The 27,693-nt window shown below is 42.7% G+C and overlaps 1 protein-coding gene across 1 annotated transcript in view; it reads right to left on the reverse strand.

The window, feature by feature from the left end:
* Positions 1–15,724: 15,724 nt before the first annotated feature.
* The window catches only part of LOC114664663 (probable methyltransferase-like protein 24), a 66,998-nt gene continuing 55,029 nt past the window's right edge, over positions 15,725–27,693 (reverse strand). The window contains exons 4-5 of the mRNA XM_028818857.2: positions 26,387–26,603; positions 15,725–16,585 (exon numbers count right to left, since the gene is read on the reverse strand). Of these exons, the coding sequence (XP_028674690.1) occupies positions 16,277–16,585; positions 26,387–26,603 (526 nt within the window). The 3' untranslated portion in view covers positions 15,725–16,276. The remainder of the gene's footprint in view (positions 16,586–26,386; positions 26,604–27,693) is intronic.

Raw genomic sequence — 27,693 nt, forward strand, 5'->3', positions numbered from 1 at the left:
TTCCTAATTGAGACACAAACCTATAAAAACTTATTATCTCAGTCTGTCTCTGGTCTTTCTGTGGGACAAGCCAGAATCAAATTGTAATTCTACTGAGCTGCAGGATCACCCGAGAGCCTGTTCAGGCTTGATGCCTCGACTGTTAAAGATGTACATATTGTGATATGAAGGGGTCCTTGTGGCAGCTTTCCATACTCAGAACAACAGAAAGGAGGCAAAAGTACAAAAAATATGGTCTTTATTAGGTACCTACAATACTGGGATGGAAAAACAAAAGGAGCACATATAATAAAAATACACAAAGAACAAAACATCCTGCTTAGTCAGTAGGGTGACTTGCCCACCACAGGACAACACCAAGCACTCCCTTTACCCCTCATCTCTCTTGAGACCATGCCTTCATCTTCCTCTCCATTCTCAACCAGTTCATTGGACTTCACACCAGTAAGGAAGGTCTACACACCATCAAGTGGCACTTCCAGCCAAACCCCAAAATCAGTTCCAGGGTCAGGTATGATCTTCCATTTGCTCCAGAGACAACAGGCTGGAACTCTCTGTTGGCACTTGCTGTTTGTAAGCCTTGTCTCATATGTTCCTTTTTGTGATTGTGTGTCATCATTTCCATTTCCTCCCTGGCTGCTCTCTCATTTTTCAAACATTCTTGGTACTGTATATGGTTGGTTTCCTGCACTTTGAAATCCTGGAGTAGCCTTGCACAACTCACATTCCTTCAATCCTTCATGCTGGTGCCCTGTCTAATGGTCTTCTGTGGTACAGAGCACGCGGACATTTCCTGTTATCACTAGTGTGGCACTCTGACTTAGAGCTCTGCCTTGTGATGTTGTGATTGACAGAGCCATGATGGCTTCCCGAGCCACTTGCTGGAATTAAATTTACAACTAACACCTCAAGATGATCTTAGCCATTTGGTCAAAGTGTTGACCAGCTTGCTATGAATGTGAAACCCACCGTGTGATTAACCTTTTACTGAAGATTAAAGCTATCTGCTGTGTGAAACATTTTCATGACTGTGATCACCTTGAAAGGTGCAATAAAGTCACAATATTGATTAACTGACACTTATAAAGACACACATAAAATGACATGTATTTTGTTTTGTCCCTCAGTCAGCCTTGAAATGAAATTTACTTGGAGTACTGTAATTTTTAGGAGTAACCCAGGAGTAACCCAGCCACAGGGGATGCACAAACCAGTGTGTTTCTTCGTGCCGGTCCCAAGCCCGGATAAATGGGGAGGGTTACATCAGGAAGGGCATCCAGTGTAAAATTTTGTCAAATCAATATGCGGACAACAATACAAATTTCCATACCAGATCGGTCGAGCCCCGGGTTAACAACAACCACCACCAGTACTGTTAGCCAACAGGGTGCTGGTGGAAATTGGGCTACTGTTGGCCGAAGGAGAAGAAGAGGGGGGAGACGTGTCCAGAGGCAGGAGTAGAGGAGGAAGGTAAAGAGAGTGGAACTGAGGGTAGGAAATTTGAATGCTGGCAGTATGACTGGTAAGGGGAGGGAGTTAGCTGATATGATGGAGAGAAGGAAGGTTGATATATTGTGCGTGCAAGAGACTAAATGGAAGGGGAGTAAGGCCAGGTGGATCGGAGGTGGATTCAAATTGTTCTATCATGGTGTGGATGGGAGGAGAAATGGGGTAGGAGTTATTCTGAAGGAACAGTATGTCAAGAGTGTTTTGGAGGTGAAAAGAGTGTCAGGCAGAGTAATGATTATGAAGCTGGAAATGGGAGGTATGATGATGAATGTTGTTAGTGCATATGCACAGCAAGTTGGGTGTACAATGGGTGAGAAAGAAGATTTTTGGAGTGAGTTGGATGAAGTGATGAACAGTGTACCCAAGGAACAGAAAGTGGTGATTGGAGCAGATTTCAGTGGGCATGTTGGTGAAGGGAACAGTGGAGATGAGGAGGTGATGGATAGGTATGGTGTCAAGGAGAGGAATGAGGAAGGTCAGAGGATAGTTGATTTTGCCAAAAGGATGGACATGGCTGTGGTGAATATGTATTTTAAGAAGAGGAGAAATATAGGGTTATGTACAAGAGTGGAGGAAGATGCACACAGGTAGATTACATCCTATGCAGAAGAGTTGATCTGAAGGAGATTGAAGACTGCAAACTGGTGGTAGGGGAAAGTATAGTTAAGCAGCATAGGATGGTGGTCTGTAGGATGATGTTGGAGATCAAGAAGAGGAAGAGAGTGAGGGCAGAGCCAAGGATCAAATGGTGGAAGTTGAAAAAGGAAAACTGCAAGGTTGAGTTTAGGGAGGAGGTGAGACAGGCACTGGATGGCAGTGAACAGTTACCAGACAGCTAGGAAACTACAGGAGATGTAGTAAGGGTGACAGCAAGAAGGGTGCTTGGTGTGACATCTGGAATGAGGAAGGAGGAAAAGGAAACCTGGTGGTGGAAAGAGGAAATACAGGAAAGTATACAGAAGAAGAGGATGGCAAAGAAGAAGTGGGACAGTCAGAGAGATGCAGAAAGTAGAAAAGAGTACAAGGTGATAAGGCGCAAGGTGAAGAGAGAGGTGGCAAAGGCTAAAGAAAAGGCGTATGATGAGTTGTATGAGAGGTTGGGTACTAAAGAGGGAGAAAAGGACCTGTACCAATTGGCCAGACAGAGGGACCGAGCTGGGAAAGATGTGCAGCAGGTCACCCTAGATAAAGGATAAAGATGGGAACGTACTCACAAGCGAGGAGAGTGTGTTGAGCAGATGGAAAGAGTCTGATGAAGATGGAGAGAGGCTGATGAATAAAGAGAATGAGAGAGAGAAGAGGTTGGATGATGTGGAGATAGTGAATCAGGAAGTGCAACGGATTAGCAAGGAGGAAGTAAGGACATCTATGAAGAGCATGAAAAATGGAAAGGCCGTTGGTCCAGATGACATATCTATGGAACCATGGAGGTGTTTAGGAGAGAGTTTTTAACCAGATTGTTTAATGGAATCTTGGAAAGTGAGAGGATGCCTGAGGAGTGGAGAAGAAGTGTACTGGTGCCGATATTTAAGAATAAGGGGGATGTGCAGGACTGCAGTAACTACAGGGGGATAAAATTGATGAGCCACAGCATGAAGTTATGGGAAAGAGTAGTGGAAGCTAGGTTAAGAAGGGAGGTGATGATTAATGAGCAGCAGTATAGTTTCATGCCAAGAAAGAACACCACAGATGCAATGTTTGCTCTGAGGATGTTGATGGAGAAGTTTAGAGAAGGCCAGAAGGAGTTGCATTGCGTCTTTGTGGACCTGGAGAAAGCATAAGACAGGGTGCCTCGAGAGGAGCTGTGGTATTGTATGAGGAAGTCGGGAGTGGCGGAGAAGTATGTAAGAGTTGTACAGGATATGTACGAGGGAAGTGTGACAGTGGTGAGGTCTGTGGTAGGAGCGATGGATGCATTCAAGTTGAAGGTGGGATTACATCAGGGATTGACTCTGAGCCCTTTCTTATTTGCAATGGTGATGGACAGGTTGACAGATGAGATTAGACAGGAGTCCCCGTGGACTATGATGTTTGCTGATGACATTGTGATCTGTAGTGATAGTAGGGAGCAGGTTGAGGAGATATACTCTAGAGAGGAGAGGAATGAAGGTCAGTAGGAACAAGACAGAATACATGTGTGTAAATGATAGGGAGGTCAGTGGAATGGTGAGGATGCAGGGAGTAGAGTTGGCGAAGGTGGATGAGTTTAAATACTTGGGATCAACAGTACAGAGTAACAGAGATTGTGGAAGAGAGGTGAAAAAGAGAGTGCAGGCAGGGTGGAATGGGTGGAGAAGGGTGTCAGGACTAATTTGTGACAGACGGGTATCAGCAAGAGTGAAAGGGAAGGTCTATAGGACGGTAGTGAGACCAGCTATGTTATATGGGTTGGAGACGGTGGCACTGACCAGAAAGCAGGAGACAGAGCTGGAGGTAGCAGAGTTAAAGGTGCTAAGATTTCTATTGGGTGTGACAAGGATGGACAGGATTAGAAATGAGGACATTAGAGGGTCAGTTCAAGTTGGACGGTTGGGAGACAAAGTCAGAGAGGCAAGATTGTGTTGGTTTGGACATGTGCAGAGGAGAGATGCTGGGTATATTGGGAGAGCGGTGGCTCTGAGGCTAGGGATCTGCACTGGCAATCGGAAGGTTGCTGGTTCGAATCCCATAAACGCCAATAGGGACTCTGCTCTGTTGGGCCCTTGAGCAAGGCCCTTAACCTGCAATTCCTGTGCACTTTGAGTAGTGAGAAAAGCGCTATATAAATGCAAAGAATTATTATTATTATTGTTGTTAAGGATAGAGCTGCCAGGGAAGAGGAAAACAGGAAGGCCTAAGCGAAGGTTTATGGATGTGGTGAAAGAGGACATGCAGGTGATGGGTGTAACAGAACAAGATGCAGAGGACAGAAAGATATGGAAGAAGATGAACCGCTGTGGCAACCCCTAATGGGAGCAGCCCAAAGAAGAAGAAGACTGTAATTTTTAGGAGTGAACAAGAGTTGTCCACATTTTACTCCAAAAAAAGCTTAATTCTGCATGTTGTGATGGCTGTTATGCACTCAGAATTAAACAGCTCCATACTTTTCTTTACCTACACTGTGAGATGGTGTCAGACCAGTGAACTTTATACTCCTCATCATGAAGACCTTTGAGAGGCTGGTCATGGACTATAGAAAGACCACTAGGACCCACAGTAGTTTGCCTATCACATAAAGATCGGAGTGGAGAATGAAATTATGTATCTGCTTCACCAGGCTCATTCTCACCTGGACAGTGGCAGCACTGTGTGGTCTATGTTTTTGATTTTTCCAGTGCCTTCAGTACTATCCCGCCATCCCTGTTAAAGGGTACACTCAGGGATATGCAGGTAGATGACCCTATGGCATCCTATAATGGACTTTCAGTCCAGCACACCGCAGTTTGCAAGACTCAAGGACTTTGCCTCAGATGTGGATGTAAGCAGCATTGGGGCACCACAAGAAATAGTCCTGTCACCTTTTTCTCTTCATCCCATGCACCTCAGACTATAAATGCAACATCAGGTCAAGTCACTTGGAGAAATCCTTCAATATAATCAGTGCTAATGGGGTCAACATCTGAAAAACCAAGGATCTGCTTATTGACTTTCATGACACCAAAGAGCTTCTACTCCTGGGGCCTCATGCATAACGCCGTGCATAGAATTCGCACTATAACATAATGTAAGCACAAAAGCCGAAATGTGCTTATGCACAGAAAAACCCAGATGCATAAATCTGTGCGTTCACCAACTTCCACGTTCTTCCGCTACATAAATCCCGGTCAGCGTGAAAAGTAACACTCGTGCACGCACCTGCTGTCCCGCCCCAACTCCTCCCAGAATTACGCCTCTTTGATTATGCAAATCAGTATAAATAGCCCTTAAGCTCAGCCTTCTGTGAAAAGGCAATGGCAAAAGTATGAGGAAAAATAGAAGAATTTCAGCGAATACCAAGTGGAGGCAAAGAAAAAAGTACTATTTGTTGGTTTAAACAGTGATATAAGCAACAAAAGGAAGTTGATCGAGTGACATAGCGTGTCGGAGAAACTCAAAAGCTGAAGTTCACAAAGTCGCACAGTGTCTGAAATAAAAAAGAAGTTGTCACATATCAAAGTCGGCATGAAAAGGCGACTCGTAGCCCACCGTCTGAGTGTCATATGAAAGCTTATTAGGGTACAGTAAAAAAAAGGCACTTTGAAAAAAGCACGAAATGTCAACTTTAATCTCAAAATTTCCACTTTAATCACGTAGTTTATTTTGTCATTAAAGTAGAACATCATAAACTTCATCTTAAAATCATTTAATTTACTAGTTTCTCAAATCCCATCGTAACTAAAGTAGCACGTTAAATGCTTTGTTGTGTATTTGATCTTATATGTGCTCTATGTGCCTGAATCACTACGTGCTCTTCCTCCGACAGGACACAGAATCCATTACATTCGTAATATTACAGCTCTCTGAATAATTAAAATACTGAGAAGTATATGTGATATCATTTTCATGATGATATGAGTTAAAGCATGTTATTAAACATGAGAACACGGTGGAGCAAGTGATTGTTCATGTCTTACGCAAGATGCTTGCTGCGCCATTCACGACCTTCGATGAAATACTTTATTACAGAAGTATTGTCTCTTTCAAACGTACTAACCCCCAATTCCTGTCCTTACTTCTTTCTCCAAATACCCAATCGCCACACAATCAGCTCTGTAATAGACGTTAAGCCATCTGTAAGCTTAGAACGCCGATTCTTCAAAACTTTTAAGGAACATTGAAATATCTTCGTAATGTTTAATTATTCTATCCATCTGTCCTTCCAGTGTCGTGCCAGCTACAGCATGAATACAGCGCAAGACAGGAACAAACTGTGAACGAAGCTCAAGTTTCTCGCTAGCGCTACGGCACCATGTAGTTAAAGTTTCTGTATAATATAATAAATATATTTTGCTGCATTTCATCTTAAAAATGATATCGCCATCATATGTAAATATGCACTTTATAAAGTGGCTCAGCTTGTGCAATATTATAACTGTATCATAAGTACAATTACCTCACGGTAACTTGCAGGTACAAACAGTTCTACAAGGAGCACTTGATGGACTGATTGAGTGCGTGTATAGTTCTTGGGATGAAACTGTTTGTGAACCGCGAGGTCCGAACAGGAAAGGCTCTGAAGCGTTGTTTGGATGAGAGCAGTTCAAATAGCGAATGGCTGAGGCAGCGTGTGCTTGATGCTGTATACCGAATAATTCTCTTTCCGATCGCTGTAGATCTGTGATTCACACTCAGATACAGTGATATAAATAATCCGAGTGGTGCAGTGAGAGTAATATGGAAAAAGATGATCCGCTGTGGCAACCCCTAACAGGAGCAGCTGACAGAAGAAGACGAAGGTGCAGTGAGAGTAACAATGCTAAAGCAGTTATGGTATTTAGAAAGTTTAACCATTCTGTGGACCATTATATTCTTACAGGTTAATTACAATCAGATGCATTAAACTAATAAACAATATGCGGTTAATTTCAGTGTATTTAGAAAGCCGCATCAGGGATGTGGATCTAAAAAAGAAAGGGAAACCACACAGGAACAGTAGCACTGCTTTGACGCTGGGTGCCGCCAGTCTGCAAAACCAAGCAGAGAACTTGCGTACGACAGGGTATGAGCTGCCGTGGAAATGTGCGTGGTTTTATCCCAAGTTTAGGTTTTATACATTGCGATTTGAATGTGGAAACATTCTTACGCAACATTTCTGTGCGTACGCACCGTTTATACATGAGGCCCCTGGTCACTATTCAGGGAGTGGATGTGGTGGTGGGGCATTTCTTCAAGTGCTTGGAGTTCCACATTAATGACAGGTTGGACTGGTCTAGTAACACAGAGGAACTACAGAAGACAGGTCACAGCAAGACACCTTTTCTTTGTAGACTGCGTTCCTTTAATGTGAATAGTGACATCCTGTACATGTCCAATAGCTCTGTGATAGCCAGTGTTGTTTTCAATGCTGTTGTGTACTGGACGGGAAATATCACTTCAAGAGTGGCCCACAAAATCAACAAGCTGATTAAGAAGGCAAACTAAGTTATGGGATGCAATCATAACCCACTGGAGTTGGAAGTGGAAAAGAAAATGAAGACAAAACTGAGTGCCATTATGAACAATGGTGCACATCCTCCCTCTGACACACTAACACTGAGACCTTTCAGCTAACGAATCATTCATTAGAAGTGTGTGAAGAGATGTGACTGGGACTTCTTTATACCTACTTCAATATGCCTTTAAAATGCCTCACTGTGGGATGGTCATTTATTATTAGCCAAGTCAGAAGTTTTCTTTTTTATATATATTTCTTGTGTGCATTTCAAAGATGTTATTTTTGTTTGTTGTAATAATGCAATGTGAACAGATGCACTTTCCCTCTGCACAAATAAAGTACTATCTATGTGTTTATCGATCTATGATATAGTGCTTCTCATATCATATCTATCTATGATATACCTGTAGTGCCTTTCATATCATATCTATCTAACTTGCCCCTCATGGCTGTTCTACTAATTTTAATAACTGATGTGCACATGTGGTGCAAGATAAATGCCACAATTATTCTTGTGGGGAACATTTAAACACAGGTCTTCATGCCTGTCTCACCTTTTTGCTAAAAGGGGCTAACAGAATACTACATTACAGCAAGAGAACTGAGACGTTCTGCACATGTCCCTCATGTTAACAGCAGTTTTGCACTTGCTGGCCTTCCAAGTGTAGATTTATACCCAATGCTAGGCATAACTGGCTTAAAGTTTATCACATTGAGTCTAATCTCAGAGAAGCACACGTCAAAGATGGTCACCTGGTCAGCCAGCCGAGCGTCATCAAGTGCGATAGGACATACTGTCTGCACAGAGCCTCCTTGGGAATGTGCTCAGCAGTGAAGCAGAAGCATTAAGTTTTGCAATCAATTACTGCCATGATGATTTTGTGACGCACAGAGCATGGACACCTTCAACATTGTAATGCTGCTTAAGCAAAATGACAAGTCGAGTATGACGAGCAGTTCTCAAAGGGGCCGTCGGCTTTTAGCATATTATACAGAAACTATGGGTTATAATACCAGAAATCCTCCTGATTTAATCAATAGGTGTATTATTATATTATTATTGATGTGTACCAAAGAGGACAAGACATGTTTAATGAAAATCTGTCCAGAGCTGTTTCCTGTCTTGCATCCTCTGCTGCCAGGAGAGAATCCTGCCCTCCTGTGACCCTGAAACTGATTAGACAGGTTGGAGATGATTATTATCTTAAGTATTTCCTTCATTAAAATAAAAGACTTTCTCAGCACTAAAGTTCATTAGGAGCATTGCGCATTGCAGACCCAATGAAGTTCCCTTCTTTCATCAACATGATTATTCAGACAATAATTGAAAGGACATTTTCTAACATACAATGTACAATAGTTGTCTAGGCTCATCTGTAGATAAGGATGACTTTCACTTATTAGTTATGTTGACATGTGGCATGGGATGCTAAGTTCTACTGATGATGCTCTAGTCAGGTGTCAGCATGTCACTGCTTGTTCAAGAGTCAATCACTTAGGAAACTTTTTTTTTTTTATTTTGAAAATGGCAGTGTATTGTTGTAGACCTCCACCACAAAGCATCTCAGTTTGAAGATTTGCACTCTGGTGGACTTCTAGTGATCGGTTATGAATCTGCAGTGTCTGACTCAGAAGCGGTGTCCAGTACAGTGTGAGCTGATAGGAGAACTCCTATTCCGAGACTTTCACTGTGTACACTGTGGAAAGAATGCCTCCAGGTGATGTCAGCTGAGATCTCCCGCTCTCTCTCTTTCAGGCCCCACCTCTGCTACACTCCATCAGTCCACAGTGTAAATCCCTTCCTCATCGCCAAGTGAATTGCTGTGGACTCGCACCACGAAGCATCTTGGTTTGAAGATTTGCACTGTGCCAGTGGTCAGTTGTGAACCTGCAATATCTGGATGAGAAGTGGTCTCAAGTATGGCATGAGCTAATAGGAAGACTCTGTCTTGACCATGTGGAATCTGCTTCTGAACACTGTGAGCTCTCTCTCTCTCTCAGCTCTCACGTTTATTGTGCAACGACTCCACTATACTCCACCCATCTACAGTACAAATCCCCTCCTCATCGCCAAGAGTATTGCTGTAGATTCACACCACAAAGCTTCTCAGTTCAAAGATATGCACTTGGGTTAAATTGCCGGTTGTCAGTCACAAATCCTCAATGTCTGGATCAGAGGTGGTCTATTTACGGGGTGAGCTAATAGAACAGCTCCTAGTCTTGGCCATGCATATACTGCTTCTGAACACTGCATGGTCTCTCGCTCTCTTTTTTGCACAACACTACCACTGCGTGGCCAGTTCAGTAATTGACCAATTCAAGGATTCTAGGGTACATATGGTCATTATTTGCAGAAGCAAAGTGAAATTCTTAGTTGCCAAACTCCAGTGCTATAATAATTGAATAGTAACTATTATACCTCAAAATGTCTGTCTTCAATACCTGAAAAATCTTATTACATTGGGAGAAGTGGTTGAGAAGGCCAGTTGTGATGATATTTGATTGAATTTAGAGTGTAACTACCTATATTATAAAAAGACTGAAAGAATGGGGTTTGACAGGGCAGTCACTGTTGATTTTCACTCAGATGTGTGAGTGTGAAATGTCTGTGTGACACCGCCGCATATGCAACAGTGGGTATGGTAGTGTAAGTATATTGCAGATGGTTTCGTACCCTACTTCAAGCCAACGTTCAGTACATCAAAATCACTCACTATAGTGCCTGGGTAGGGGTTAAAATAATAATGTGCTATTAAGACTTATAATGTTTAGTTTGCGTGATATGTTAATATAAGAAAATAAGATTACTTAGAAAAGGTAATGCTTTTAAGTGAACAGAATACAAATATAAAGCCCATAAGAGAAAGCTAAAGAATTCAGCATAGCTGGGATGAGTAAGTGTTTTCCAGGCAGAAAGTCTGAGGACTGATGGGATATATGCAAATACAATAGTATCCTCAAGGATGGAGTGTCACAGTTAATAGATTTATGCTTAAGATAAAAATAATGTGTATAGGCTTGTAAGAAGATATAGGATAAATGATTAATATATCACTGTATTACTACATAGTAACAATCTGACAAGGAGTAGGACCATTGACAGGTTATCAATTGTTCAGTTTTAGCATGGCATTTAAATCTTACGTGATCAAATTACTGAATAAAAGTGAATTTTGGTTCTTGAGTTGTGTTCCTTCTTCTTTTAGAACTTACAGCCAGCAAAGACTCATCTGCTCTTTTTCTGTCACCTGCAACACTCTATGGCCAACTAGTGACTCTAACTGCTCAAAGCACTAAAACTACCTTGAGCTTACTGACACTTGCAATCACTGCAGGTTTAGATGTGTTCCTTTCTAACCCAGGTACTGTAGGGAAACAGAGAGATGTCCTTCTTCAGCCCTCTGGCGCAAAACCATGGCCCCATAAGTGTGCAGTCCAGCATTGTGGAGATGCCCAAGGTGGAGTATTGCAGGGAGTACATACAAAACAAGGTCAATGTGACAGTTTTCATGATAAGCAGTGTCCCACTCTGTTTGTCCAACTGGGATCTTTGTGATTTGCGCTCACATTTCTTAGCTAGTAAAGCAAAACATGGGGCAGTGCAGTGACACAACAGGCAGTGTGATCACCTCACAGCACATGTGCTGTTAATTGATTTCAAGTGAGGGTGTTTATTTTGTTGAGTTTACCTGTTCCTCCAGTATTTCTCCTACTATGCTTTGGTTATTTTGCTTTACTCTAACAATACAAAGAAATGCTTTTATTTTAATTGGAGTGTTCAAGAGTGTGTGTCTTGCAATTGGAGCACTGGCTTCTGGTATGCAATTTGGAGCTGAAATAGATCCCCATGATATATTCAGTAGAACACTTATTAAATATATGGACAGATGAACTTAAGACAGAAAGCTCTGGTGAAAAAAGGTGCACACTTTACACAGAACTGAATTGGAATATGAACTCAGTCTCCTATGCAAAACCAATTCCCAAGTATGACTTTCAAGGTCAAAAGCCTCAGTAAGGGGACATGAGATGATGCAGGTCAGTAGCCATGTCATCAGAGAAGATATCAAGTTCACACAGTCTGTCTTGCACGGGACTTTGAATGTAAAAACAAACAAAGGAAACCTAAAGACACATGGGGATACAACACCGAATAAAGTGAGCATCCCAAATCATATCTTCTCAGTGGAAAAAAAGAGCCAAAGTGAAAGTGAACCGTGGGATCTTTACAGTTACTCTGCATGAAAAATCTGTAAAAGACAGATAAATTAAAAAAAGAATTTCATTTAAAAGCTACATAAATACATGAGCAAATGAGACTCGATGGGCAAGACAGGGCATGATAGTGAGAAGATGTAGATGCAGAATTCCCTCAAGCAGCGAAGGCTGATGCAGCACAGTTGATTTGGGGTGTGATGGAGAGAGTGCTGCATGCTGCCGGCGTCTTTAGACTTTTTTTTCTCCAGATGAAATGATGTTTTTTGGTAACATTTTAGTTTAGGAACTGCAATAATACATATGATACTCATTTACTATTAGGTAACAAGATGTTAACAAACACTTCTTTGGGACTTCATAACACTTACAAAGCATCAATAAAGTGTTTATTCATCTCTGCATTTCACTTTGGAGTGGTCTGAGGTGGTTTGTCTGAGACGCATTTCTCTTGAAATTACATACTAGCCGTTCCCTGTGGCTTCGCCCGTGTAGTAATGAAACAGGACAAACTTTAAAAATTAATAAACAAAAAGTTATCACTAGCTAAGCGGAGGCAAGTCCAAAACACAGAGGTAGACCGACTCCCCTCTCCTGACATCACGCTTCTCCCTCCCTTCAGCCTGCAGCCTCTGTCTCAGATTAGTGCAAATATATCGCTCCTGCAAGTGAAATATGATTCTTAGCGCGATTAGAGAAGTCGCAAAATCAACCGGAATGTTCAAGTAAATTCCAGAACAAAACCTGATCTAACCATTAAGTAGTTCTCTCATTTGCTAGCTAAGAACATGTAAGATGCACCCTGAAGCTGGAGCCCGCCCCCCTCCCCCTTGGCCTGCTGCGTCTCTCTCAGATTCGCATAAATAAATCGGTACTGCAAGTGAACTATGATACTATGATGAGAGAGGTCGCAAAATCAACAGGAATGTTCAAGCAAATCATAGAAAAAAAACACGATCTAAATCCATTAAGTAGTTCTCTCATGAAAAGCAGACAGACATACAGACAGACAGACAGACAGACACTGGATTTTATAAATAGAGAGATTTACTACAAGACCTGTGAATCCTTAATATTAACAAGTCATTTTACAATAATGTTAATATGCGACACTGCACAGAGATAAATAACCCATCTAGTTATGTTTTATAAGGGTCACAAAGACCAAAAGACGCCTTTTGTTAAGGCCTTGTCACATAAATGAGTAATAGACGTATTTATGCAGTACCAAAAGTGTTATAAGTTTTTAACATCTGCAGTACATCCAAACTACCCTCTAAAGGCAATGTGGCAGGTGGCAGGGTGTGGTCATCAGCCGCCTGCCTATTTAAGGAGCCGCCTCCCCTCATTAAGGACTGGAATCGGGTGAGGAGAAGGACGAGGTTTGGGAGGAGGCAAAAGAGTGGCCCATGAAGAGAGAGACAGAGAGAAGGCTGTGTGAGAAGCCTGGACTTTGGGGGAGTCTTGGGGTTTGTTTGTGTGGCACGGAACTTTTGTAAATAGTGTAAATAAACGTGTGGTGGTGCAACTAAAATGTCTGCCTGTCTGTGTCCGGGGCTCGTTCATAGTGGCGTAGTCGCGCAGGATGCTCTGCCTGATTCAAGGCGGGGACCTGCAATAAGTAAGAAGTCTGTGGACGGCCCGGCACAGCAGGGGAGCCCACCCACGGGCCGCAGGGGCAGCGTGCGCACAACCCCGTGAGAAGGACTCGTCCCTCTGTCCATTACCAGTCCGCCGAAGGGCCATGTTCCCCAGGGGAGGTTGGATGACGCGGCGGCAGCAAAGAGTGCTGTCGGGAAGGAGAGGTTGCTGCTTACTCAGCCGCAGCAGCCGCGGAGCTCTCCAGAGGTTTGTTCCCGTATTAGGAGGGGAGACGAGATGGCCGCGGACCAGAAGTCCCTCCTTGTGACAGGCACGGGATTGGATAGCGTGTCCTGTGTGCCCGCCAGCAAGTGGATGGAGGCGGGACCATGGAATGTCCATCTCGTGCCAGCGAGAAACCCGATTGGGCCGGAGGGAAAGGCTCATAAGAAGCAGTCGGCGAGTGACGCTGATCGACAGGTAAGCTCACCGTCGACTGACTTTCTCTCCTTGGCAACGGTTCTGCGGAGGTTGCAGATATGCCTCCTGCTCGCCGGATCGCCGCCACCAGAGTTATGTGCCCTCCGAGCGGAGACGCTGAAGCCGGAGGGGAGGGCAGTCGCGTCAGGACAGGCGCTGCCAGTGCAGACAGAACGACGCAACACTGGATCTTCCGACCGGAGAGGTACAGCGGGGACGGTGAGTAGAACCGGCCCCGTACGGACGCAGGCGGGACAGGATCTGTCCTTCCGTTGTAGGCAGAGCCGAACCGTCACAGCGTCCTAAAGAAAGAGGAGGAATCAGAGAAGGAAAGCCGACTCCTCCGATATGAAGGGACGTGTTGCTGAGTGCACACGTCCAGAGAAGGGCCGCCCTCTGCCGAGGCAGAGGGAAACCCCTATGCAGGCTGAGGGGACAGGAGCGTGTGCGGTCCCTTGGCAGGGGACACGGAGGTTTTGGAAGGGGAGGCCGAGGACACAAGCACCGGGGTGCCGGTCAGAGGAGGGAATGTTGGCCCATATACGGTGGAAGGGCGCCGAGTGGCGGCGTCAAGGCAACGTCTCCGGCCCGTTTTTCTTTTTATTTAGCAGGACCGGGCCCTGAATTGAAGCGTGGCGGTCTACCGCCGAGGAAGACCTGCCCTCGCGGGACGGGCCGCTGGCCCCTAGGGGCCTCAGCTTGTGGGGGAGTACTGTGGCAGGTGGCAGGGTGTGGTCATCAGCCGTCTGCCTATTTAAGGAGTCGCCTCCCCTCAGTAAGGACTGGAGTCAGGTGAGGAGAAGGACGAGGTCTGGGAGGAGGCAAAAGAGTGGCCCATGAAGAGAGAGAGAGAGAAGGCTGTGTGAGAAGCCTGGACTTTGGGGGAGTCTTGGGGTTTGTTTGTGTGGCACAGAACTTTTGTAAATAGTGTAAATAAACGTGTGGTGGTGCAACTAACATGTCTGCCTGTCTGTGTCCGGGGCTCGTTCACAACAATAAAATGAAGAGAAAAACGAAAGCTTACATTCCTTCTTCATTCTCACAAAAGAAGTATGGCTGTGCACTCCACATTGCGTGTTTACCTGCATTTTAAACTTACCAGAACATTCCCTCATTTGGAATCATCATGATACCCCTAAATTACTGCACTCTCAACCTCAAACATCTCACACTAATCCTGACAAGTGGAAGATATACTTCACCTGAGTTTCACATTGGCCTTATGAAGCCTATCTAAACAACCCCCCACCCATGCACTCACCCAAGAAGATGTATCAACCATCTCCTATCTTTATTATCCATCATTTGGCTTCAGATATCATCTGAGACTCAGGGCTTGCATATCAGCGGGAATGAGCTTCTCAGACCTTGCTACAAGTCAGTATTCATTTACAGGTCACCATAACCACACAATACAGACAAACTTCATCCTTACACAAACAATATTGTATCATCCTTGGTCTGGACCTGAAAGAGATATGTTTCTCAGGTTGCTGCAGACTATCAGAAAGGGGTCTGCTTGGAGAAGCCAGGCATTAAAGCAGCTCCTGACAATGGGCACATGTAGAATAATTAACAGAAGTACTCCTAGAAGACTGCTGATAAACCCTGTTGGCCTGGTCATGTAAAGCTACAAAACATAAAAGTGGTGCTGAAGAATGTAACAGTGTATTCTGGCACAAAGCCACCATTGTTCCCTTTAAGGACCAACTACTGCCAATTTGATCAGAGCTATAAAGTCCATTGTTCCATCTCTTACACCTCTGGGTCATTACAATACTTTATCTAAAAAAAGTGAAAAAAATGAATATATGAAACAAACATCTCATTTTCAAGTATTTATTTCTAATACTGATACCATACTGCATCCTGGGAAAACCACCCTTTTTACTGAACATAATTCAAGTTCTTATAACTTGTGGCTATCAACTGTATTGCTTATGGGCCAGCAATGTCTTCTGGCCTAGACTCCTCTCATGTATTTTACGCCTGGAATTACTTACTCAATAAGATAATGGATCATGTTTTCAACACAATCAGAAAGATACCAATTAAAAGTAATAACTTAACATGTCTGTTATCTTAGGACAAAGAAGTAACATGACTTATTGAAGCTGTTCAACTGATGCTGCACTATATCGCTTGTCTGCAATAAAAAAAAGTTGCAGAAGCCTCGTCTGTTGAGAGAAGTAAAAATTTCCTGGCGACAGTTTGCTTGCCCAGATGGATGTCTTGCAACATCTAGGACTAACATTTTTTTAACAAAAAAGGAATTTCCTCACACAGTCGGCACTTTCAGGTCCAGACAAGCATACCCTGGAGGTTTCTATTTTTACTGCTTCTCTCATCTGCTGTCATGTTGTCCATGCCAGTGCTTTGCTAGCTCCATCTAGTGTTCACCCAGCAAAGCGTGTAAGTGCTGCTGGCATTAGTCACAGAGTGCCGCAGGACAGTCTGGCCCGACCCTTGGAAACTGTGGTGCAACTGGAACCCAATGGACTGGAGTTTCCATAGCAAGCTGTACCAGAACCGGATCACTTCTTCTTCAGCACCTGCTACTTCAAAACCAGCCCAGCCCAGATGGACAGTGAGAATAAGCTGATATATCAAGGAGATTGTCCCATCCAGAAGCACATTCTCAAGGACCTTCCACTCAGCACTCTCCAGATCTGCCTGGACGTATTCCACCTGATTGGACATGAAGAAAGAAGAAAAAAAATGTCTAGTACTGAAATAATGAATAAGAAGAAAAACAGCAGTGAAATGTAGGGATGGTTCCTGCCTTTGGTTAGGTGATGCTATGATAGGCTTCAGCTCCCCGTGACCCAAAATTAAATAAGTGGATATGAAAAATAAATGCATACAGGGAAAAAAAGATTTGACGCAGCCCTGTCTCATCAGGCACTTTCAAGTGGAAAAAGTCAGAGAAGATTAAAGCTTGCCAAAACACAAAAATAAAGACAGAATTAAAAAATTCAGCATTAACCAATGTTTTGTTTTTAACTCTTCTTTTCAGTAAGAAAATGAGGAAAACATGCACAGGACGCTAATATATTTAGTGAATTGATTCCAATTTAAATGGTTCATTGCTCATTTGTAACTTTTATGGCTGTGATATTTAACTGGCTCAACGAGAAAACTGGTATATCATACTGCTGGCGCCGAATACGACCTGTCAGTTGAGCTCAGATAACTTGCTTTAAAAACAGCACATGGCGAATATGCTGTGGTCATAAAGTAACCATTAATAATAATAAAAAACAGGCAAATTATAGCAAATGGATGAATTAAGCAAGACATGACAGCTTTTGCTGTACCACACCATTTAACTGGGTGATATCCATCATAAATTTATTTTGCTACATCTTAACCTATTAATCCTTTAAATTTCTCTAGTGATATTGTCCAGACCTTTCTCCAAACTGTACACAAGTAATATAGATGGAAAATCCTCGCCGTCTTATATAATCTGTAAGAAACAATTAAGGTAAACTAGGGTGCATCTTCAACATTTGGAACACTAAAGCGGGTACAAATGTGGAGTGAATATGGGAAAATTTACAACAGGTGTTTGGAGAGAAGACCTGCGGCAAGAATTAGAGCCACAACAAATAATAATGCTTGATTTATAGAGTCAAAAAAAGGACATAAAGTAAGAATATCAGTGATTTTGGTCAGTGCCACAGTCTCACAGTAACAAGAGAACAAGTTCACATCCTAGTCCAGCCAATGTTTGTGTTTACTGTGTACTTCCTCACTGTGTCTGTGCGGCTTTTATCAGGCACTCTGGCTTCCTTCTACATCTTAAAGTTATGAATATTGCTAATGTGAACTCTTCACAGTATGCGTGCAAGTGTGTCCAGTGGTTGACTGGCAGCCCATCCTGGGTTGCCCCTGCCTTGTATCATATGCTGCCAGGATAGGCTCCTGCAACACTATCTATCCATGTTCCAACTACTGGTGAGGGGACGCTGGCGCACGCATGTTGTTGCCGCTCCTCCCTGTAAACAACACTTCTCACAAAATTCGCCTAATTCTACACTTTCTTACGTTTGTTTTATTTCTTTTATTGTACGTATAGTTCGTGGATACAGCTGACTCGAATTGTATGGATTTGGCTTATATTTACAGATTTTATGGACTCTACTTTGACTGGGAATAGCTGAGTCTGTGGATCACGGGGCGAGAACCTTCAAGCATTTCTTTGTGCCTGGCAATCTAGGACCTCGGGATGATCTGTCTCCGTGATTATATTTAATTCGCTTTGCTGATCTGCTCCCGTTTCATCTTATAGTACTATACGACTGGGAACTGATCTGATGTTCTTATTAACCTGGCTTTTGGCTCCGGGGCGATCACGCCTGAAATTACCAAGCGTTACATTTTGTGACTGTGTATTGGAACCTCCAACTCCTGCTACCTCCTCTTGCTATGCTTTCTGCTGATTGCTATGGCTGCTCACCTACGCTACCACACCCGCCTGTCCTACCGGTTCCACTCTGCTGTGCTGCTTCTCCACTGCTATTCAGATAAGTATTACTCAGCATCATGCTAAAATACTCTCATGACAAACTCCTTCTTATTAAACAGTTTGTCCAGAGCAAATGGTCTGACTGCAACATCCTAAAGGACGCCGGTATTTTGCAGCGCCCGAAATATATACATCGCGGGTCAGGTCGCCGCCACCGCCGGGCTGCGAATGAAAAGACCACCGGCAGCATTTGCTCAGGAATACGCCGTCCTTCTCATGACCCTGGAAATAGAATTGTCAGCGTGCCAAATTTGCATTATGTGGGAATAAACCCTGATTGCGGCTCTGTGCAGAAAGAAGCCTCATTATGTAATATTGCACTGTTTAACTCGAGGTCTCTTAATGGCAAAGCATTGGTGTTGTCAGAACTCATCACTGACACCAAACTTGATATTCTGTGTCTAACGGAGACTTGGCAAAAACCAAACGAATTTGCGTCTCTCACAGAGGCGACTCCAATTGGTTTCACTTTCCACTCAGAGCCTCGCAGCTCAAGACATGGCGGCGGGCTGGCAGTAATTATCAGAGAAGACTTAAACGTTAAAAGAATCCCAATTGACTGCCCATTGTCTTTTGAGTGCCTGGCTCTTAAACTAACAACGGAATCAGGTCCTGTCTCACTCATTGTTCTTTATCGTCCCCCAAAATACAATGCATCCTTCTTATCCGATCTGATTGAACTTTTGACCCACCTAAGCTCTTACTCTCAGAGAATTATCCTTCTTGGTGATTTCAACATCCATATTGACACCCCCACATCTAAACTGAGAAATGAATTCCTGTCCTTACTGGACTGTTTTGACTTGACACAACATGTTGATTTTCCAACCCACTCTGGCGGTCATATATTGGACCTGATCTGCACTTCTGGACTATCTGTTGCCAACATTTACAGCACTGATTTGGGACTCTCTGACCATAAAGCAGTATTTTTCACTGTCTCATTACCTCTCCCACCTCTTACCTGTAAACGACAAATTTCTTACAGAAACCTTAAAAATATCTGTCCCTCTATCCTTTCTGGATCCATTTCTGATCTTTTACTGTCTTCACCTATTCCACCAACACTAGATAGTTTTGTTGACTATTATAACACTGCCCTTCACTCAGCATTAGATAAAACAGCTCCTTTAAAACATAAGGAGGTTTCCTTTAAACGTTCAGCTCCTTGGTATAATTCAGAATTGCGATCTATGAAAGCAGCTGGCCGACGCCTTGAGAGAATGTCACGTAAGACTGGCCTCACCGTGCACATCCAGGCTTTCTCTGACCACCAAACAGCTTACAGAGAAGCACTAACTTCTGCCAAGAACACCCATTATGGCAGAATAATAGAAAGTAGCCATGATAACCCAAGGGTTTTGTTCTCTGTAGTTAATAAACTACTCGAACCCGCATCTGGTCCAACTACCTCTTCTACTGAAGTCTGTGAGGAATTCCTCCACTTTTTCCGTAACAAAATTAAAGATCTAAATAATTCAACCAACATAAATACATCATCTGTTTATATCTCTCCCTGTTTTCCCACTCCATCCAGCTCCTTCTCTAAGTTCTCACCAGTCACATCTGCGTTTGTTAATGACCTGCTTTATAAGATGAGGCCGACTACTTGTGTACTGGACCCCATCCCCACCACACTACTTAAATCCTGCCTTCATGCCATAATCCCGACTGTTACAACAATAATAAACTCATCCCTTGACACTGGCTCTGTGCCGCTCACTTTTAAAATTGCTTCTGTAACCCCAACGTTAAAAAAGTCTGGCCTTGATGCTGACAATCTTAACAATTTCCGGCCTATTTCCCACTTACCTTTCCTGTCAAAAGTTCTTGAGCGTGTTGTAGCTTCCCAACTCACCAATTACCTAACCTCTAATAATTTGATGGAACCCTTTCAGTCTGGTTTCAGGGCGCGGCACAGCTGTGAAACTGCTCTGCTACGGGTAACCAATGATTTGCTTATGGCAGCAGACTCTGGACAAACTAGCATATTAATTCTGTTAGACCTCAGTGCAGCATTTGACACTGTTAGACATGACATCCTACTGTCCAGAATGGAGAACATGCTGGGTATCTCTGGCACTGCCCTCCAGTGGTTCAAGTCCTATCTGACTGATAGGCAAGAGTTTGTTAGTCTTGGCAACAGTAGATCCAGCTCAGCGCCAGTCACACAAGGAGTCCCTCAGGGCTCTGTCCTCGGTCCTCTGCTTTTCTGTATTTATATGCTTCCCCTTGGCCATATTATCCGTAGTTATGGATTGGGTTATCATTTTTATGCAGATGATACTCAGCTCTACTTCAATGTTAAAAGTGGAACTTCATCAGAGCTTTCTCAGCTCACAACCTGCCTTAGTGAAATTAAAACCTGGATGGAGCAGAACTCTTTAAAATTAAATTGCAATAAAACTGAACTCCTGCAAATTGGGACTAAAATGCAACTTAATAAAATGAGCTCCTTCCCAGTCCATCTTGGCAGTGATCTCATCAGACCTGCCTCTACTGTAAAAAATCTTGGTGTCATTTTTGACTCCTCCCTCACTTATTCCGCCCACATAAATCACATGAAGAAACTTTCTTACTTTCACCTCCGTAACATATCCCGTGTTCGCTCCTTCCTCTCCTTCTCTAATGTTGAGAAACTTGTCCATGCTTTTATCACATCCCGCATCGATTATTGTAATTCTCTACTGGCAGGTGCCCCTTCTAATCTTATATCACAGCTCCAGCTTATTCAAAACTCAGCTGCAAGAGTCCTTACTCGAGCCAGCAGCAGCGAGCACATCACACCCATCCTGCTCCGCCTTCACTGGCTCCCTGTGTCCTACAGAATCGAATATAAAATCCTACTAATAACCTACAAAGCTTTAAATAACCTCGCGCCAAACTACATCAGTGACCTTCTCCATCACTATGTGCCTGCCCGCCCACTAAGGTCCTCTGATTCTGGTAATCTTGTTGTGCCCGTCACTAATCTACACTCCATGGGTGACAGGGCCTTCAGCTGTATAGCGCCCAGACTCTGGAATGACCTACCAAAATTAATCAGGTCAGCTGACTCCATGAATTCTTTTAAAAAACAACTCAAAACTCATCTGTTCAGGAAGGCTTTTAGCTCTACTTGACTTTATTACCTTTCTCTCAGTTTACTTCTCTGTCAAGATGCTCATGTAACCTGTATGTGTGTGCGAGACCATCAATTATGTTGTCTGTTTTTTTTTTTTTCAGAATTTACTGTCTTAATCTTCTTTGTTTATTTATCTGGTTTGTACAATGCTATATACTGTATATTCTGCCGTTCTTTATTTATTCTGTAAGTGCCTTGAGCATGGGAAAGGCGCTATATAAATAAAATGTATTATTATACAACACCAGCTATCTATTTATTATTTTTCCATGTAATTCCTTTCATATCTCTCTGACTATCTTCCATCCATATAAAGAGGTGTTGCCTAACAGAGTTTCCTAAACTGACAGTTGTTCTGACAAGTGTTGCTCGTTCTAAAGCCGGGAGCCCGGATTCCCGGGAATGACATGCAGGATTCCCGAATTCCTGGGAATGGATAAACCCGTCCGGGAATGGATTCCCTAAATGGTACATTTGAAGCAACCATTAGTTTTTAAAAATGGGCTAAAAAAAATGAGGAAAAAAAAGGAAATTACTGTCCCAGAATAGGGAAAGCCCAGGGTTTAGTGGCAGGATTGGCACTCCATCCATTGTACAAAACCTCACGCTGTTTAGTGTGGTGCTGCGGTGTCACCCATTGCACGGCTGCACTCGAATCCCAATCCTGGTGGTTCATCGGTTGGTGGGTGCAGCAATGCGTTGTAATCAGCAAATGCTCCCAACCTCCTATTGTCCCAGAACTGCTATTCCGAAAATCGGTGCCAGTTGAAGCCCATGTGGAGCCCTAGGTGGGCCTTTGGGTGGGAGGGGATGTGGGCAGTAATACTCAGTTCAAGCTGCCCAATAATACAATCAATCCAGAAATGCACGGGCACATGCAAATCCCATATGGTGCCATGAAGAAGACCTCTGCACTACCAGTGCTTGTTTGTTAAAAACATCTGCGCTAAACTTTAACCTGATTAAAAATAAATGCACACAGTACCTATAACTTTTGCTGAATTGTTGTCAGTTGATTCCAAGCCATGTACCTTAATCTGTCCCACAACAGCTGTCATAAGAAGACCAATGCTCGTGTATACACGACACCAACATTTATTTCCAGCTGCTTCATCCAGATAGAGGGATTCACTTCTTATAAAAACACTTTAAAACACTCTTTTGCTTTGTTTTATTAGTGTTTTATGAGCATTACCATTGATTTGAATGGAACAACATTTGGCCTAAAACCTTTGACTACTGCTACATACAGGAGCTTTCTAAACTGCTTGCTACTAAAGCACTTTGGTGTAAATAGTGTCATTGAAAACAATAGCAAGTAACTTCTCAAAATATTTAGGAGTGTTCTGGTCTGACACCAAAACAATAAAAATTGTTTAGGTGTGAAATGGCACTTAGACAGGGAAATACATAAAATATATTTAGATGAAGAAAATGATAAGTTAATTAAATAAAGCCCCGTGTTTTAGAAAAAAGACTCACCCCAGCTGGGAGACTGGCTATGCCCCTGATATAGCACCTTTCATACCTATTTATGTATCATTATGCCATATAGCGCCCTTTACATCTATCTGTCTATCTATCTTTGATCCAGTCCTTCCCTGGATTCTCTGGTTTTCAACCCACATCTCAAAGATCAATGTAGATGAATTATTGGCCCTGTGTGCCAGTGTATCCTTCAAAAGGCTGGTTCTCTGTTCAGCTGTGGTTCCTGCTTTTAGTCCAATGTTACCAGGATAAGCTTAGCCCCACCAGCTATCCCATAACCTGATCGAGATGGACAACAGTTTGGCAGGTGGCATAACGGGGAATCTAGTACACATTCTGTGAGCAACATGGGAGAGTGTTTGTGCTGCTTCTACTGGTAATGCTTAGGAGCTTTTTTTCCCATCATCTTCCTTCAGTGTTCCTCACAGAAAATGGCTGTGACTTGGGAGCTGATGTAGTATCGAGCATTGTATCATCAAGTCATGGCTGTGTTCCATGATTATGTGTCAAAAAATATATCTACACCTTTTCAGAATGTTCAAGCCCAGCTATCCTGGTGTTTTATATGCTGTAAATTCTAGAGCTAGTACTGGTTGCAGACAGGGAATAGAATGATTTAAAAATATTTGCTATTTCCTTGGTATTCACATGTGTGTATGTCTCTTAACCGGCACTCCATCTCTCGAATGTGTTCCTGTAAAGCCTGTTTCTCAGACTCTGTCACTATTTTCAAGGTGCCTTTCTCACCTCCTGTCTGGTTTTATACTTCCTATCTTTGAAGGCGACTCTCTCAACGTGCCTCCTATGCCTTTACTCCTCCTCATGCGTCTCACATTCACACTTCCTTTTTTGTTGGCTAACTAGAGCCAAACTGACTGCTAAGAAGGACTGGACATACAGACCTCAGTGTTTTATTATATTGTAGACAGATTAATTTGTGCATCTTCTTCTTCATTTAACTCCTCCCATTAGGGGTTGCCACAGTGGATCATCTTGTTCCATATCTTCCTGTTCTCTACATCTTGCTCTGTCACACCCACCACCTGCATGTCCTCTCTCACCAAATCCATAAACCTTCTCTTAGACCTTCCTCTTTCCTCTTGCCTGGTAGCTCTATCTTTAACATCAAATTCCCAATATACCCAGTATGTAAGTAATTAAAAACATAAAACACATTTACTGTAGGTTTAATTGCCTAAACTGCCAAGCTGCCAGAGCTACTCCCTGTACAAGAGATAACTGTTCAGGTTAGAGGCATTTTGACTTTGTAGTCTGAAGTCTTGTCCATGAACAGAACTGCAGTGCATGCTGGGGAAGTTGGAACACTAAGCAGGACTTATTGTATTATTTTTTTGATTACTAGCTGTGAATCTTAGAAAATGTACCTTAAGACTTCTGATGATACAGATGTAAGAAGCATTTTCATGTGTTGTGTGAAACTGCAAAAGTTAATGTCAATGGGCTCTGCCACCAGTGTGTGTGCCCTATTTGGGTAAGAGAAGGGAAAAGCTGGTACTAGAGCCCCCACCAACCCAATCTCTTTCAGATGCTGTTTTAAAAACTTGTATGAAAAACAAACAGGCTAGGGAGTGAAACTGCAAGAAAAGAAGATGCCTGGGAGTGGAGTGGTCTTCAGCATCTTCCTACTTCTGCTTGGACTAAATGCAGATTTAAAGAACCCGGGTTGTATGATTCTTTGTTTCACCTTATTTATGTTGCTATTGGTTTTAACGTAAGTAGATATAATTTTCAAGTAAAAGCTAAAAAGTAAATGCCTTTATCTGAGTATTATTGTTCAGTGTAACTTGAGTGGAGGACTGTCCATTCCATGTGATCCCTTAAGGGCTCAAGGGAATGCTTTTGAGAATTCCTCTACTGGTGGTAAAACTGGGCTGAAGTTCAGGTTTGGAAATTAAAGACAGTCCCAGTCAGAAAGCCTGCAATTAGAGGTCCCTAGGGATGAATACATGGGATGCCAGTGTGACAGATAAGTGGTAAAGGCTAACCAGTACATAGCTGATTTGGACAATTCTTCCTAGCCCCCATTTAAGAACAGAAGAGGTTAGATAGTACCTTTCATGTTAGGTGCGATAAAACACTCCCCAGCAGCACAATCCCCCAGAATGTAATAATGTGAGGAATGCTATACATATAAAAGTAAAGCCATTGCTGCCTTTAAACAGGAGGTCCAAATTATGTCACGCGGTGTGATGTGACATGACATGATGATTGGGTGGCTCACGGTTGCAGTGTGCCAGAACCCAGCCTGGCTGCATCAGATTCTGGTAAAAAACTCACATTTGATGAAGTATCAGGTTATCACAGGGCACACACACTCACATGGGGGCCCCTTAAAATCAGGAATGAACCTTGCCCTGTACATGTTTGGGATGTGAGGGGAAGCTGGTGTATAGATAATCGGTCACTCAGATGCCATGCTAACACTGCCAGGGTCGGGATTCATATTCAGGACGAACCACTGTAGCACTATGCTGCCTATGTGTGAAGTGCAGTAAGGTTTTATTCTTTGGTAATTGTTCTTTTAACTGAAAATCTGAACTTCAAGTGGGATTTCAATTATGCACAACAAAATGCTGTGTTCATTTGTCTATGATCTAATGAACTGACTTATAAAAGGAGGAGGTTGGGAGCATGCACAGATACAGCGTGTTGCCACACCCACCACATGACGAACCACCTCAGGATCCCAAATTAGGATCTGAGCATAGCCATGCAACGGGTGACACTTCAGCACCACATTAGTCAGAATGGGGTGGAACAGTGTGAGGTTTTTAATTTTTTTACAGTGGCTGGAGTGCCAATCAAGTTTTAGTTGCAAGTTGGAGGACCTGTTTGCAGAGCTGGATGTAGGTTAACATCATAAACAAAATAAAAACAAAAACAGCTCTTTTTTTAGTGATCAACATTACCTAAATAGAGCACCTATAAATATTTTAATAAATGTCTGATAGATTTTCAGTGTCACTAGCCTTAACAAAATGTAAAAATTGATATGCAAAATACAAATGATAGTCATGCAAACCAGTAAGTGCTATTATTTAAAAATATTAAAATCTATTAGGTTGTGATATTACAGAAGATGAGTCATTTTGCAGTTTAGTTATACATTCAGCTTCTAACCCCAGGTGTGCTTGACTGAATGGAAAGTCAAAAGTCAGCACTTCTTCATCAAGTGCAGTGACAAGATAAACATAACCAAAGCAATGGTTGCTGTGAAACTGCACCATCTGCTGGATGTCATCAAATAGCACTTTCTCGGATTATCTAAATTATCTCCACGAGAGGACAGCAAGGGAGTCCTGCTTGCGCTGCACTACCACAGTACCTTTTTATGTCCCAGGAATTGCATGATGGTCTTGAGCTTCATAGGGTTGTTCTTCCTGCGTCCTGGCTTCTGTTCTCGCCAATCCAGCCAGGTCCTGTGATGGTGTGCATGGCTCTCTTGCTGGCTGTGCGCAGATGGGCTGCTAGGATCAAAGTGGTGTACTTCACATCCTTCAGCAGCCATGCGTGACACAAACAGCCCATCCTTCTGATCCATGCTGTGAAAAACGGTGAGTCAGTAAAATTTTTTGGCAGCTAAGAAGGGTCACTTACCATGCAAGCAATACAGGAAACATGAAACCAACACAAAACAATCAGCAGATGAGCAGCAGAGGGTGTTCACAGATAGCTAGTAGGAGATTTCTGATGAGGATCAGCACATTTTTATCATCCATCTGGCTCATCCTCTAGTAGTATCTCCATAAAACCGACAGAGTTCTACACACTAGTGACTCCAGAGAATTACATTGTAGAACTAATATATCTCAAATGTGACATAGGGGATTGCTTCATGTTCAACAGGATTTAAAGGATTTACCAAACAAGAGTCACTCTAATTCTGTAATGGGCTACCAGTGACAGTATGGGTTTGAAGCAAGCTTACTTTTATATAACTCCATTATACAGTGAACACCATCTGAAAACCCTTTACAAGTTTAGATAGATAGATAGATAGATAGATAGATAGATAGATAGATAGATAGATAGATAGATAGATAGATAGATAGATAAACTGCAATTCTGTAGCCGTAAGTCAAATTCCTTAAACATTATACCACAATGCCTGGGAAGAAATAAGAAATACAAGAGCAAAGCACATGTGAGAGAAATATCTACATTTGTCACTTTTTTGCAAAACTGACAGCAGAGGGCAGTCTACCACAAAAGTACGCAGGGCTTCAGGATGGAAATTCTGTAGAGACCTTGGAATTATAATATGAGTTGTGTTTGTGATTCAGTGTGTTTGCCTCTGTGAAATGAATCAATTTAACTGAATGGTTTAAAAGGGAGAATTTAAGCCTAGTGACTAAGGAACTGTTCCGTAAAGCACATGATTGCAGTTTAAATTCCATCCCAAGTGACGAACTCTGAGCAAATCACATTGCCAGCAAATTGTGGAAATAAATAAATGTTCTGTACATGCAATGTTCTGTAACTATACAGTATATGGATACAAAAATTACACTCATTTGCCACTCATTACTGTACAGCTAAATAGAGAGGAGCAATCAAACAATCAAATTTACAAAAGGCAAGCTGATAGGGCTGATCAAAGAAAAATGGGAAATGGAATAAGGTGACAGATTG

This window comes from Erpetoichthys calabaricus, chromosome 14 (assembly GCF_900747795.2).
Source record: "Erpetoichthys calabaricus chromosome 14, fErpCal1.3, whole genome shotgun sequence".
In the NCBI taxonomy this organism is placed as follows: domain Eukaryota; kingdom Metazoa; phylum Chordata; class Cladistia; order Polypteriformes; family Polypteridae; genus Erpetoichthys; species Erpetoichthys calabaricus.